This window comes from Grampus griseus (assembly GCF_964374135.1).
Source record: "Grampus griseus genome assembly, chromosome: 15".
Lineage (NCBI taxonomy): Eukaryota > Metazoa > Chordata > Mammalia > Artiodactyla > Delphinidae > Grampus > Grampus griseus.
Genome location: NC_139009.1, coordinates 63,072,490 through 63,086,241, shown reverse-complemented (window position 1 = coordinate 63,086,241; position 13,752 = coordinate 63,072,490). Strand labels below are relative to the sequence as shown.

The 13,752-nt window shown below is 38.8% G+C and overlaps 1 protein-coding gene across 3 annotated transcripts in view; it reads left to right on the top strand.

The window, feature by feature from the left end:
• Nucleotides 1-9,831: 9,831 nt before the first annotated feature.
• The window catches only part of SLC4A5 (solute carrier family 4 member 5), a gene marked incomplete at both ends in the record, with an annotated part of 103,882 nt that continues 99,961 nt past the window's right edge, over nt 9,832-13,752 (top strand). For all 3 annotated transcript variants that reach the window (XM_082672510.1, XM_082672512.1, XM_082672511.1), the window contains one exon: nt 9,832-9,910. In XM_082672510.1, the coding sequence (XP_082528636.1) occupies nt 9,832-9,910 (79 nt within the window). The remainder of the gene's footprint in view (nt 9,911-13,752) is intronic.

Genomic DNA, 13,752 nt, shown 5'->3' with positions numbered 1-13,752 from the left:
TCGTTTTTGCTTGTCTGAGAAGCTCTTTATCTTTCCTTCAATTCTGAATGATAACCTTGCTGGGTAGAGTGTCCTAGGTTGTAGGGTTTTTTTCCTTTCAGAACTTAAACTATATCATGCCACTCCCTTCTGGCCTGCAAAGTTTCTGCTGAAAATCAGCTGATAGCCTTCTGGGGTTTCTCTTGTATGTGACTCCTTTTTTTCTTGTGGCCTTTAGAAGTCTCTCTTTAAATTTTTGCCATTTTAATTGTAATATGTCTTGGTGTGGGTCTCTTTGGGTTTATCTTCTTTGGGACTCTCTGTGATTTCTGTACCTGGATATCTGTTTCCTTCCTCAGGTTCAGGAAGTTTTCAGCCATAATTTCATGAAACACATGTTCTACCTTTTTCTCTTTCTCTTCTTCTGGGACCCCTATAATGTGAATATTAGTATGCTTGATGCTGTTCCAGAGGTCCTTTAAACTATTCTCATTTTAAAAAATTTGTTTTCCTTTTTACTCCTCTGATTGGGTGATTTCCATTATTTTATCTTCCAGATCACTTTTATGTGCTTTACTGTATCACCTAATCTGCTATTAATTCCCTTTAGTGGCTTTTAATTTCAGTTATTGCATTCTTCAGCTCTCCCTCATTCTTTTTTATATTTTCTAGTTCTTTGTTAAAATGCTCACTGTGTTCATCTATTTTTATCCCCAGTTCATTTAGCATTTTTATTCTTATTGTTTTGAACTCTTTATCAGTAAATTATTTAGCTCTGTTTCATTAGGATTTTTTCCTGTTTTTTTTCTCTTATTCTTTCATTTGAAACATAATCTCCTGTCTTCTCATATTGTTTATCTTTCTCTGTCTTTATGAAATTAGGTGATCAGTTACTTATCCTGGCCTTGAAGGCATGTCCTTGTGTAGGAGCTCCCTGTGCAGCCTGTGTGTGCCCAGTGGTTTTGGTGGGAGAGCTGGATCTGAAGTAAGCATGGGCAGTATCTTCCCAGGGTGTGCTGGCAACCACAGCCTTGGTGGGAGGTAGGGATGGAGTTGGAGGGGCTAGAGCCAGAGTCTGTTTGAAGCCGTGGCTTATCCTATGCTCAAGCAGGAACCCTGAGGGAGTTGTTTATCCCATGTGTGGTGACCTTCACTGAAGGCATGCCTGGGATCTGAGGGCTTGGGGCTGCACTTCTGTGCTGGTTTCATTCTTTCCCCAGTGTGCACACCTTGGTTATAGGCTGGGTTGGGGCTGGTGGGTTTGGTGCCACACCACTGGGATGGCACTGCACCCTCTCAAGTGTGTACAGAGATGTGTGTCTCAGCGATGGTGGTCTCTGCCCTGGAGCTAGCTTCACCCCTTCCAGGTGTGCAGATCCTGAGCAGATTGCTTCTCCTCCCTTCCTACCAGATTCCATGTGGATCTTTCTTTACAACTTGGTTGTAGAAGAGCTGTTTTGCTAGTCCGCAGGTCAAGTTCAGTGAGATTCACTCTATATATAGGTGCAGTTTTTTTTTTTTTTTTTTTTGGCCACACTGTGCAGCATGCAGGATCTTAGTTCCCCGACAAGGGATCGAACCTGTGCTTCCTGCAGTGGAAGCATGGAGTCTAACCACTGGACCATCAGGGAAGTCCCTATACAGTTGTAGTTTTATTTTTCCCCCCCACTGAGGAAAAATTTTAATGTAATAAAGATTCTGAAGGCAGTTTATTTGTTGGTTCATAAAGTTAGTAAATTTTTTTTAAAATTTATTTATTTATTTATTTTTGGCTGTGTTGGGTCTTCGTTTCTGTGCCAGGGCTTTCTCTAGTTGCGGCAAGTGGGGGCCACTCCTCATCGCGGTGCGCGGGCCTCTCACTATCGCGGCCCCTCCCGTTGCGGAGCACAGGCTCCAGACGTGCAGGCTCAGTAATTGTGACTCACGGGGCTAGTTGCTCCGCAGCATGTGGGATCTTCCCAGACCAGGGCTCGAACCCATGTCGTCTGCATTGGCAGGCAGATTCTTAACCACTGCGCCACCAGGGAAGCCCAGTAAATTTTTTTTTTGAATTTTATTTTATGTATTTTTTTATACAGCAGGTTCTTATTAGTTATCCATTTTATACATAATAGTGTATATATGTAAATCCCAATCTCCTAATTCATCACAGCACCACCACCCGCTGCCACTTTCCCCCCTTGGTGTCCATACGTTTGTTCTCTACATCTGTGTCTCTATTTCTTAGTTGTAGTTTTGATGTGTTCATGGGAGGAGGTGAGCCCAGTGTCTTCCTGCCTGCCATCTTGATCTCTCCCTTGGAATTCTTTTAGGTTTTTTTGTTGGTTACCTACACCCCTCTAAAATAATAATGATAATGATAATAAATCTCCTGCTAGTTATCAAAGTTAGATATCAGTCACCTACAGGTGACTATTTAACTATCATACACAACACCCATCTCCTCTTCTTTATACTTCCAATGTAGATATAACATTGCTGTTTTTAGTTAAAAATCAGTGTTTATGCTCTTATGATTATGTATATACCATAATCACATTTTATTTCTTACAGTTTTAATTTTCCCTGGTGTTTCTAATTGCTTTCTTTTTCTTTGCACTTTCTTTTTTTTCATTTTTAAATTTTACTTATTTATTTTTTGGCCGCTTTGGGTCTTCATTGCTGTGCGCAGGCTTTCTATAGTTGCGGCGAGTGGGGGCTACTCTTTGTGCGGTGTGTGGGCTTCTCCTTGTGGTGGCTTCTCTTGCTGTGGAGCACAGGCTCTAGGCATGTGGGCTTCAGTAGTTGTGGCATGTGGGCTCAGTAGTGTGGCTCGCAGGCTCTAGAGTGCAGGCTCAGTAGTTGTGGCACACAGGCTTAGTTGCTCTGTGGCATGTGGGATCTTCCCAGACCAGGGATCAAACCTGTGTCCCCTGCATTGGCAGGTGGCTTCTTAACCACTGCACCACCAGGGAAGTTCCTCTTTGCACTTTCTGTCTTTGTCACTTCCTTAAGTTGTTCCAAATACTCAAGGAGTGTATTGTCTCTTGAATTTCATCTTTTCCTTGGTGGTTCCTTCTGAAACCTCATTTTTAGCTATTTTGAGGACTGACTGCTCTCTAGGGCTATATCACAGCTGTTGTCCAGGGACCTTCCTTCATTATTATTCTGTTTCAACCCCTCTCTCCTGGATCCCATTGTCTTCCCCTCCTTTGTTAATGGAGGTAATATATATTATACATACATAACTTCCTAAGAAGATATGAGAGAGAAGTGAAATTATTTTTTGCATATCCTAAACTGTCTTCTACTCTCACTCTTGACTGGTGGTTTGGCTGAATAGAGAATGCTAGTCTGGAAACTATTCTCCCACAGAATTTTGAAGGCATTGGTCCGGCATCTTCTCTTGTCTAAGTTCCTAAAGAGCAGTCTTCTGATAGTCTGATTTTTATTCATTTATAGGTGACCTGTTCCTGTTTCCTTAAAAGTTTTTAGGATTTTTCTTTTCTTCACACTTAATATTCTAAAATTTCATACTGACATATCAAAGTGTGAGGATTTTTCTTCCCAATCATTCTTTGTGTAGAGTACTCAGTTGGCCCATTTTATTTGAGACTACTATGTCATAGTGCTGGGGAATAATCTTATTTATTTAAAAAATTAAAATTTTAATAATAAAATATTTCAAACCTGTAGAATGATAGTTATATGTCATTGTCCAGAATTAGCAGATGTTAACATTTTATCATATTTGCTTCATATCTATATCTATCAAAGATACAGCTGAAACATCACCATTAAACCTTACCTGTCTCCAGAAGTAACCTGAAGTTAGTGTGTCTCATTCCCCTGCATGATTTTATGCTTCTATTACTTATAAATGTAGCAATAAATAACATTGGCAGTGTTTTGTGCGTTTTAAAGTTAAATAATGTCATTTTGTTTGTATCTTTTTACAACTTGCTTTTTTTATTCATTATGTTACTGAGATTTCTACAGGTGACACATAGAGATCTAGTTCATTCATTTAAACTCCCTATAGCTTTCCATTATGTATCAGTTAGGAAGACCTTCAGCTAAAAGTAACATAAAACTTGGCTAGTAGTTTAAATATACTAGGTAGATTTTTTCCTTTCACATAACAGGAAGATCAGAGATAAACAGTCTAGAGCTCAGTGATTTTATCAGGAGCCCAAGTTTATTCTAGCCTTCTGCTTTGTCCTTAGCCTGTGGCTTTGGTTTTCATACCTGTCACATCATTGTTGCAAGATGACTGCTTCATCTAGAAGTCTCATGCCTAGAGTCTGTGCAGGAAAAAAAGGAAGGTAAAGGGCAAAACATGCATTCTAACTGTGTCTGTCACTTCTTATTAGGAAGATAAAAGTTTTCCTGGAAACCCTACCCAGTAGACTTCCATTAAATCTCATTGGCTCAGTAGGTAGGGTCACATGACTACTCCTAAGATCATTTACTGGCCAAGGGCCATAAGATTACAATGAATGGTTTAGACAGGTCACAATTTATGTCTGGGGTTGGGGAAGGTATGTATGGCAACCAAGGACCCTGTGTCTCTATCTGAGCAAAATGGAGTTCTATAAACAGGCAAGGAGAGGAAGGAACGAACGTTGGAAAGTGTAGCAGACACTTGTAGATGAGCACCCAGTGCCCATTCTCCCTGTTTTCCTTACTAGCAGAACCCAATCTTATTTTCCCAGAGTCTTTTAATTCAGGTGTGGTTTTGAGTAACAGAAAAGTTAACTATAAATTTAGTGGTTTAATTTTTCACCATAAAAAGAAGTCCAAATGTGGGCTGTCCAGTGCTGGTAGAGTGGTTCACTGAAGATGTTAAGGACACAGGCTCCTTCGTCCCCTGTATCCATAGTTAGCATATGGTCTTCACTCCCATGATGACAAGACGGCTGCTGCACTTCCAGGCATCATGTTCCAGGCTCTAGATATAAGGATGAAATATAATTTTCCAGATATAATATGGTTTACCAGATAAAATACGGTTTGCCCAGTTAAATTTGAATTTCAGATGAACAGTGAATAGTTTTTTAGTATAAGTATATCTCAAATAGTGCATGGGGGGACTTCCCTGGTGGTGCGGTGGTTAAGAATCTGCATGCCAATGCAGGGGACACGGGTTCGAGCCCTGGTCGGGGAAGATCCCACATGCCACAGAGCAACTAAGCCCATGTGCCACAACTACTGAAGCCCGCGCGCCTAGAGCCCGTGCTCCACGACAAGAGAAGCCACCGCAATGAGAAGCCTGCTCACTGCAACTAAGAGTAGCCCCCGACTGCCACAACTAGAGAAAGCCTGCATGCAGCAACAAAGACCCAACGCAGCCAAAAATAAATAAATTAATAAAAACATAGAGCATAGGGTATACTTATACTAAAAATTATTTATTGTGTATGTGAAGTTCATATTTAACCTGGAGAAACTGTATTTTTGTTTGCTAAATCTAGCAACCCTATTCAGGGAGGGAGGGAGAAGAAGGAAAAATGAAGGGGGTTTCTTTTGGAGAGGCTTTATCCAGGAAGGGAATCTTTCTCCAGGTTCTTTCACCTACATCTCTTTAGAGAGGGATTGCTGAAGGGCATCTGGGGGAAATGATTATTTTCAGTTGGCCACATTGCTGCCCTGAACAAAATAAGAACAGAAGAGGAGACAGACATCAGGCAGGTAGCTAGCAGTGTCCTCCACACGGGCCTCCATGCACACAGCCCCACCTTGTTTCCCCATCATCCCCAAATAGTTATATCCAGTGGAGACATTCAAAATATTTCACAACCAATATGGCGCCAGCACCAACCAATCAGAATGAATACCCAACTGTTAAGAATGGATACCAGCCACAAACAGAAGCCATACTGGTGCATATTGGAAAACCAACTTTGCTTATATCGTAATTTTTGATAAAATTAACATTTATTTTTATTTATTATGACGGTATAAATTTTGCTCACAGCTGACTTGCATAGTGTACCATGATTACTTTTCCTTTCTACAATTCTTTATTCTTGGTAGAATCTCGGTACCCTCTCGAAATAGTCAAATTCATCCAGATAATTGATCAGTTCTAGGTTCTCCTTGGAGACATCCTGTCCAGAGCGTGATCTAAGATGCACCTGTTGCTCCCTGGACTGCTGCATAGCTCCCCTCCTAGGACCTACCTGTGCCAATCTTTTGTGGTGAATCCCATTTCCCAGATGCCATATTCCTTTCTTTGATGTTCCTTCATCTTGCTCCAATCACTTCCTGAGAAAATTTTTGAGACATTTCATGCCTGAAAATGTCCTTATTCTACTCTCACATTTGATTGATAGCTTAGTTAGGACTGAAATTCTAGGTTGGAAATAATTTTTCCTCAGTTTTGAAGGCATGAATCCCTTGTCTTATAGCTTCCACTGTGGCTATTCAGAAATCAATGCCAGTTTTCATGGTGGATTCTCTGTAGGTGAATTATATTCTTATTCTGGAAGCTTTTAAGGTCTTCTCTTTATATGTAACATTCTAAAACTTCATGGTGATGTGAGTTGGAGTGGATTTTTTGTATGTATGTATGTATGTACATATGTATTTTTGGGTGTGTTGGGTCTTCTTTGTTGCTGCACATGGGCTTTCTCTAGTTGCGGAGAGCGGGGGCTACTCTATTGCAGTGCATGGGCTTATTGTGGTGGCTTCTCTTTGTTGCAGAGCACAGGCTCTAGGCGCGTGGACTTCAGTAGTTGTGTCTCACGGGCTCTAGAGCACAGGCTCAGTAGTTGTGGCTCACGGGCTTAGTTGCTCCATGGCATGTGGGATCTTCCCCGACCAGGCTACAACCTGTGTCCCCTGCATTGGCAGGAGGATTCTTAACCACTGAGCCACCAGGAAAGTCCTGGAGTGGATTTTTTTTTAAAAAAGTATTTTTCTGAGCTCTCAGCAGCCCCTTTCAATCAAGAGAGTCAAATCCTTCAGTTCTGGGAAGTGTTCTTATGTCATTTTCTTAATAATTTCCTCTATGGGGCTTCCCTGGTGGCGCAGTGGTTGAGAGTCCACCTGCCGATGCAGGGGACACGGGTTCGTGCCCTGTTCCGGGAAGATCCCACATGCTGCAGAGCCGCTGGACCCGTGAGCCATGGCCGCTGAGCCTGCGCGTCTGGAGCCTGTGCTCTGCAACGGGAGAGGCCACAACAGTGAGAGGCCCGCATACCGCAAAAAAAAAAAAAAAGTAGTAATAATAATAATAATTTCCTCCCTACCATTTTTCCTGATTTCTCTTTCAGAAACTCCTACTACTTTGATTTTGGAACCCCTGGATTGATCCCCTGATTTCCTTGTCTTTTTCCTAAAATTTTTCTTTGTATTTGTGCTCTATTATCTGATGTATTTTTTTCAACTTCATGTTCCAACTCTTGTATTGAAAGTTTTCTTGTAACATCTCTTGAATTTCCAAGAGTTCTTTCTTATTCTTTAAAAGTTCCAGGTTTATAGCATTCTGCTTTTCTTTTTGTCATGGATACAATGTTTTTTTTCTAGTCCACTTGAAGATGTTAATTATATGGTTTTTAAGTGGTTCTTTGGCTGCTTGCAGTGCTCCTGTTTTCTTGGACTTTGTCTTTTCCTGTTTGTTTTGGTCTGTGTCATTCTGGTGATTCTGCTGGCCATCATAATTTGGAGTGGAACTGCTAAACAGCTGTTTGACAGCCTGGACTTCTTGAATGATAGACTCAAGGTGGGTAATTGTGTGGAGTCCTAACCATTTTGTTAAAGATCTCCAAAATGTCAGAATCTTTAAGTCCTCCAGTCTCCTACCTGGAGTGTGTAAGCTTCATTACTGTTCTAGGAGAGGGCTGAGTGGCTCACTATTTTTAATTAAATCCTTTTTTCCCCCAGTGAAATGACATCTTCTTGCTCTCAACTATCCAAGGGCCATCTGAGTTAACTCTTCCATCTTCTGGGATAGGGGAGCCATTCTAGAAGACTGAACCTAGGAGTGAGATCTGAGGGTTTAACTTAGTCCTTATGAAGATTTTCAACCAACTCTCCTGTTTTCAGCCCCATCCTCTATCCTGGTGTTCAGGTGAAACGACTACCTCCAACTCCCCTTTCTCTACTTTTGAGAACAATTTTGTATAAGTTAGAGACTATATATACTTGAAGGTTCAGATAAAACATTAAAAAAAAACCTCTGTGCTTCTGGTGTTTATTTTTCTTTTCATTACAGAAAATTTTCAAACTTAATAAAAATAGAAAAAATAATATGATGATTCTTTTGTCCCTACAAAGCACCTTCAATAATTATCAATATATGACTGGTTGTGATGCTTTTCCTGTAACCATTTCAGTTATTGGTTAATTCGGAGTTTCTAATTTTTTTAAGTTATTTGATCATTTCTATTACTTTTCTAATCAACTATCTATTTATTAGCCTTGTGACTAAGAGCTATAGTTCCAGAAACAGGCAGTCTGGGTTTGAATTGCTGTTCCCCCCTTTGAGCAGTCAATTATGCCTTCTGTGCCTCAGTTTCCTCATCTGTAAAATGGAACAACAATGTTACTTATAGTGAAGATTCAAGTAAGTCATACATGCAGAGCAGAGCATTTAAAATAATGCTTGGCACGTTGCAACAGTAGCTGTTATTATTATCTAAGTTAAAACGTATTGGCGTGAAGTTTTTCATGGCATTCACTTATAATTTTAAAATTCTCTACTATATTTTTAGTTACATCCCTTTTTCATTCCAAATGTTGTTTACATATGCATATTCTCTTTTCTTATTGATTAGTCTTGCATGGTTTGCCTATTTTAATAATCTTTTCAAATAATTGCCTTTAGATTTATTAACCATCTCTATGCTCAGTTGTTTTCTGTTTCATTATTTGTTGCTTTCATCTTTTATATTATGTTCTTCTACTTTCTTTTCTCTCTCATTTTTTTCTAGGTTCTTTAGTTAACTGCTTATCACATTTATTTTCTTTCTACTTTCCTCTCTCCCTCCCTCTTTCTTTCCTTTCTCCCTTTTTTCCTCAAAGTATATTGTAACCCACAAGTTTCAAGTTGTAATTCAAGTCTAAATATGTAATGAGTTCCATTGTGATTTCCTGTTAAGCCCATCATTAGAAATTATTTTTAGTTTCCAAATATATGTATATATATTTATTATATATATAAATATGTATTTATATATTTATTTATATATATAGTCATTCCTTGGTATCTATGGGTGATTTGTTCCAGGACTGCCCACTCCATACCAAAATCTGTGATGCTTAGGTCCCTTATATGAAATGGCATAGTATTTGTGTATAAACCAAGGTACCTCTTCCTGTATGCTTTAAATCATCTCTAGATTACTTATAATACCTAACAATGTAAATACAATGTAAAAAGTTGTAAATACAATGTAATGTTATGTAAATGGTTGTTGGTGTGTGGCAGATTCAAGTTTTTCTTTTTGGAACTTTCTGGAATATTTTTAAAAAATATTTTTCATTCATGGTTGGTGGAATTCATGGATGCAGAACCCACAGATAATCTGTATAGTTTTGGTTTTTTTTGTTTTTAGTTTTTTTACTGTAGAAGTATGATACAGATTCTTTAAAATTTACTAAGGCTTTCCTGAGACCTAGTATATGTGCTCTCTTTGTAAATGTTCCATTTGTACTTGAAAAAGAAATGTATTCTCTTATATATATATATCTCCCCAACATATATATATTTGAGCTTCCTCAATTTGTTTATATGTTCTTTTGTCTTAATTTTTTTCATCTGCACTAAGGTCTTCTGCTATGAGTATGAATTTGACCATTTCTCCTTGAAATTTTACCTTTTTGTGTCATATACATTTTGAGGTTGTGTTCATCTTTTACTTTATAGTTATGAAGGTGGAGGAGGAAAAGGCTGGGGTAGGGAAGCTGGACCCCCCTAACTACAGGAGGCGATGTCAGGATCAGGAAGGTAAGGTCACCTTGAGAACTTGATGCAAATTCTTGGAGGGTCTGGGAATTCCTTGGATATCCTTATAACAGCCCTTCCAGCTGTGAAAACTAAAGAGTTGGTCCCTTTCCCTGACCCACCCACAGTGTCTCCCCTAGATCAGGTGGGACCAGCCTTAACCATGTCTTAAAGGGACCACATGGTCAGGTTGGAGGCAGGTAACTGGTACTAGGATTACGGCATAGCTTCTCCAACACAAAATTAAACTCACTTATTTTACAAGCTCTACAAATCATACTAAATGCCAAATATCAACTTTTTATAGATTCTAAAAATGGCAGCTCAGGTAAAACCAGTGAAAGAGGATATTGAGTGGGGATATTTTTGTTGTTCCAAAATTGCTCACTCAGAGACCCTAAGTATCCTACATTCTACAGAAAAGCAGCCAGAGAGTTTATGAAGAGACACTACCCCAGCCCTTTTGGAGGGAGACAGTAATCTTCCTGTCCAGCTGGATGCTTCCTGAGCTGAGGAACGTGTAGAGCCACTCTGGGGCTGTTGATGAAGAAGAATGCAGTGAGGAGCTGGCACTGTCCTGAGCCAAACTACAAGATGTTCACAGTGAGAAGAGAGGTCCTGCAGAGCAAAGAAACAAGCTGGGGGTGGGCTAGTGATTCCCTATAGTTCACCAGCTAAACAGCCACACTCTGATGGTTATAGTGGAGAAAATAAGACAAGTTAGATCCAGGGCAGAAAGAAAATATTTCCCTGACAACCATCCGCTGATTTTTTTTTAAAAAGGGTGCTCTTTATTTGTATAACCCCTCACAATTCTCAAAATCATGTTCCCATTCACCATTCCATTCTATCTTCTCAAGAACCATGTCTAGCCAGTAGAGAAAGAATTTTTATTCTTGCACTATCAGTGAGAACACTGAGTCCCAAAGAGGCAGATGTGCATGGCCATACAGCAGGTGAAGAACAAGCCAGGGAGCACCCAGGGCAGCTAACTCTTGGTAGAGGCCTTTCTGATACATCTGCTGCTTCTCATTTCCATTCCTGGCCTCAAGGGTGGAGAATAGGAACTCATCATTGAAAGAACCAAATATGCTAAACCTTTAGAGTAGAACTACTTATCTCTAAATATTGGTGACCATGGCTTACCTCAGATTACAGCTTGCTCAGGCTCAGTGTAAGAGAGAGAAAGAAGGAGATGCACCAGCCATTCTGATACTGGTTCACTAGGAAGTGAGGCTGCGCTTCACTTATCTACCTCAAATTTCTCATTACACCCATGAGAGATTGAGGGTCCAGAAGAGCAAGCAGTAGGATAAGGTGGGGGTTAGCTGGGGTTCTAAAGAGATTTGGACACTGACATCCATGTAACCTTACTCTCCAGTGCCTAGTAATGCACCAGCCAGCGTAGACTAACACAGAATCTGCTCACCAGAGTGGGCATTCAACATGTCTCTAAAAGGCCTAGACATGCTTCTTCAAGGTTCAGCTTCATGTGGTTTCAATGTGATATGTGCAGTCAGTGATGCCCAGGCATCTAGTATGTCAGTTTCAGGAGTTTGAGCCAACAGGCAGCCCTCTCCTCCAAGGGAAAAAAGCAAACAAACAAACAAAAACAAAACAACCCCCCCCCAAACCCCTCACAAAGTTAGTGTAGATCTTGATGTAAGAACACAAAGTCCAATTTCCCACTCTGCTACAGACTTTCAAATTTTAGCTGCTATTCTTGGGCTTCAGAAATAGTCATAATGATCAATAGCTGTTGACCAGCCCTAGGGAAAATTTTTACCACAAATCAATCAATGTGATACACCACATTAATGAAATGAAGAATAAAAACTATATAATCATCTCAATAGATGCAGGAAAAGCATTTGACAAAATTTAGCATCCATTCATGATTAAAAAAAAAAACACTCAACAAACTGGCTGTAGAGGGAATGTTCCTCAATATAATAAAGGCCATATATGACAAGTCCATAGCTAACATCATATTCAATGATGAAAAGCTGAAAGCTCTTCTCTAAGATCAGGAACAGAACAAAGGTGCCCACTCTTGCCACTTTTATTCAAAATAGTACTGGAAGTCCTAGCCAGAGCAATTAGGCAAGAAAAAGAAATAAAAGGCAAGAAGAAGAAATTTTTAAATTGGAAAGGGAAAAGTAAAACTGTCTCTATTTGCAGATGGCATGATATTATAAATAGAAAATGATAAAAATTCCACCAAAAAATGGTTAGAATTTAAGAAATTATTTTAAATTAAAATTTCAGGATAAAAATCAATATACAAAAATCAGTTGCATTTCTATACACTAACAATGAACTTTCAGAAAGAGAAATTAAGAGAACAATTCCATTTACAATTGTATCAAGAAGAATAAAATACCTAGAAAAAAATTTAACCGAGGAGATAAAAGATCTGTGCACTGAAAACTGTAAGACACTGATGGAAGAAATTGAAGACAACACAAATGCATGGAAAGATATTCCATGTTCATGGACTGGAAGAATTAATATTCTTAAGATGTCCATATTAGCCAAAACAATCTACAGACTCAATGGAATCTCAATCAAAATTTCAATGATGTTTTTTTCACAGAAATATAAAAAAAATCCAGAAATTCATATGAAGCCACAAAGAACCCTGAATAACCAAAGCAATCTTGAGAAAGAAGAACACAGCTTGAAGATCACACTTCCTGATTTCAAACTATATTACAAACTACTGTATTCAAAACAGTATGGTATTGGCATAAAAACAGACATATAGATCAATGGAACAGAATAGAGAGCCCAGAAATAAATCCACACATATATAGTCAATTAATTTATAACAAAGGAGCCAAAATATACAATGGGGAAAGGATAGTGTCTTCAATAAATGATATTGGGAAAACTTGACAGCCACATGCAAAAGAATGAAACTGAACCCCTATCTTACACCATACAGAAAAATCAACTCAAAATGGATTGAAGACTTGAACTTAGGACCTGAAACCATGAAACTCTTAGAAGAAAACATAAGGGGTAAGCTCCTTGACATCAGTCTTGGCAATTATTTTTTTTAATTTGACATCAAAAGCAAAGGCAACAAAATAAAAAACAAAGTTAAACTACATCAAGCTAAAAAGCTTCTGCACAGCAAAGGAAATTATCAACAAAATGAAAAGGTAACCTACAGAATGGGAGAAAATATTTGCAAATCACATATCCGATAAGAGGTTAATACCCAAAATATATAAAGAATTCATACAATTCAATAGAAAAACAAAACAGAAATACAATTTAAAAATGGAAGAGAAACTGAATAGAAATTTTCCCAAAGAAAACATACAAATGGCTAACAGGTACTTGAATATGTGCTCAACATCATTAAATCATCAGGGAAATTCAAATTAAAACCACAATGAGATATCACCTCACAACTGTTAGAATGGCTGTCATCTAAGACAAGGGATAACAAATGTTGGCAAGGATGTGGAGAAAAGGAAACCATTGTGCACTGTTGGTGGGAATGCAAATTGGTGAAGACACTGTGGAAAACAGTATGGAGATTCCTCAAAAATTAGTAACAGAACTACTGTATGATCCAGCAATTCCACTTTTGGGTATATACCCCCCAAAAATGAAATCATTATCTTGAAAATATATCTGTACTCTCATGTTCATTGCAGCATTATTTATAATAGTCAAGACATGGAAACAACCTAAGTGTCCATCAGCAGTTGAATGGTTAAAGAAAATGTGATATACATATGAATATTATTCAGCCATAAAAAAGAAAGAAGATCTACGCGTGGAACAACTCCTACGGAGCACTTACTGAACGCTGGCAGAAGACCTCAGAC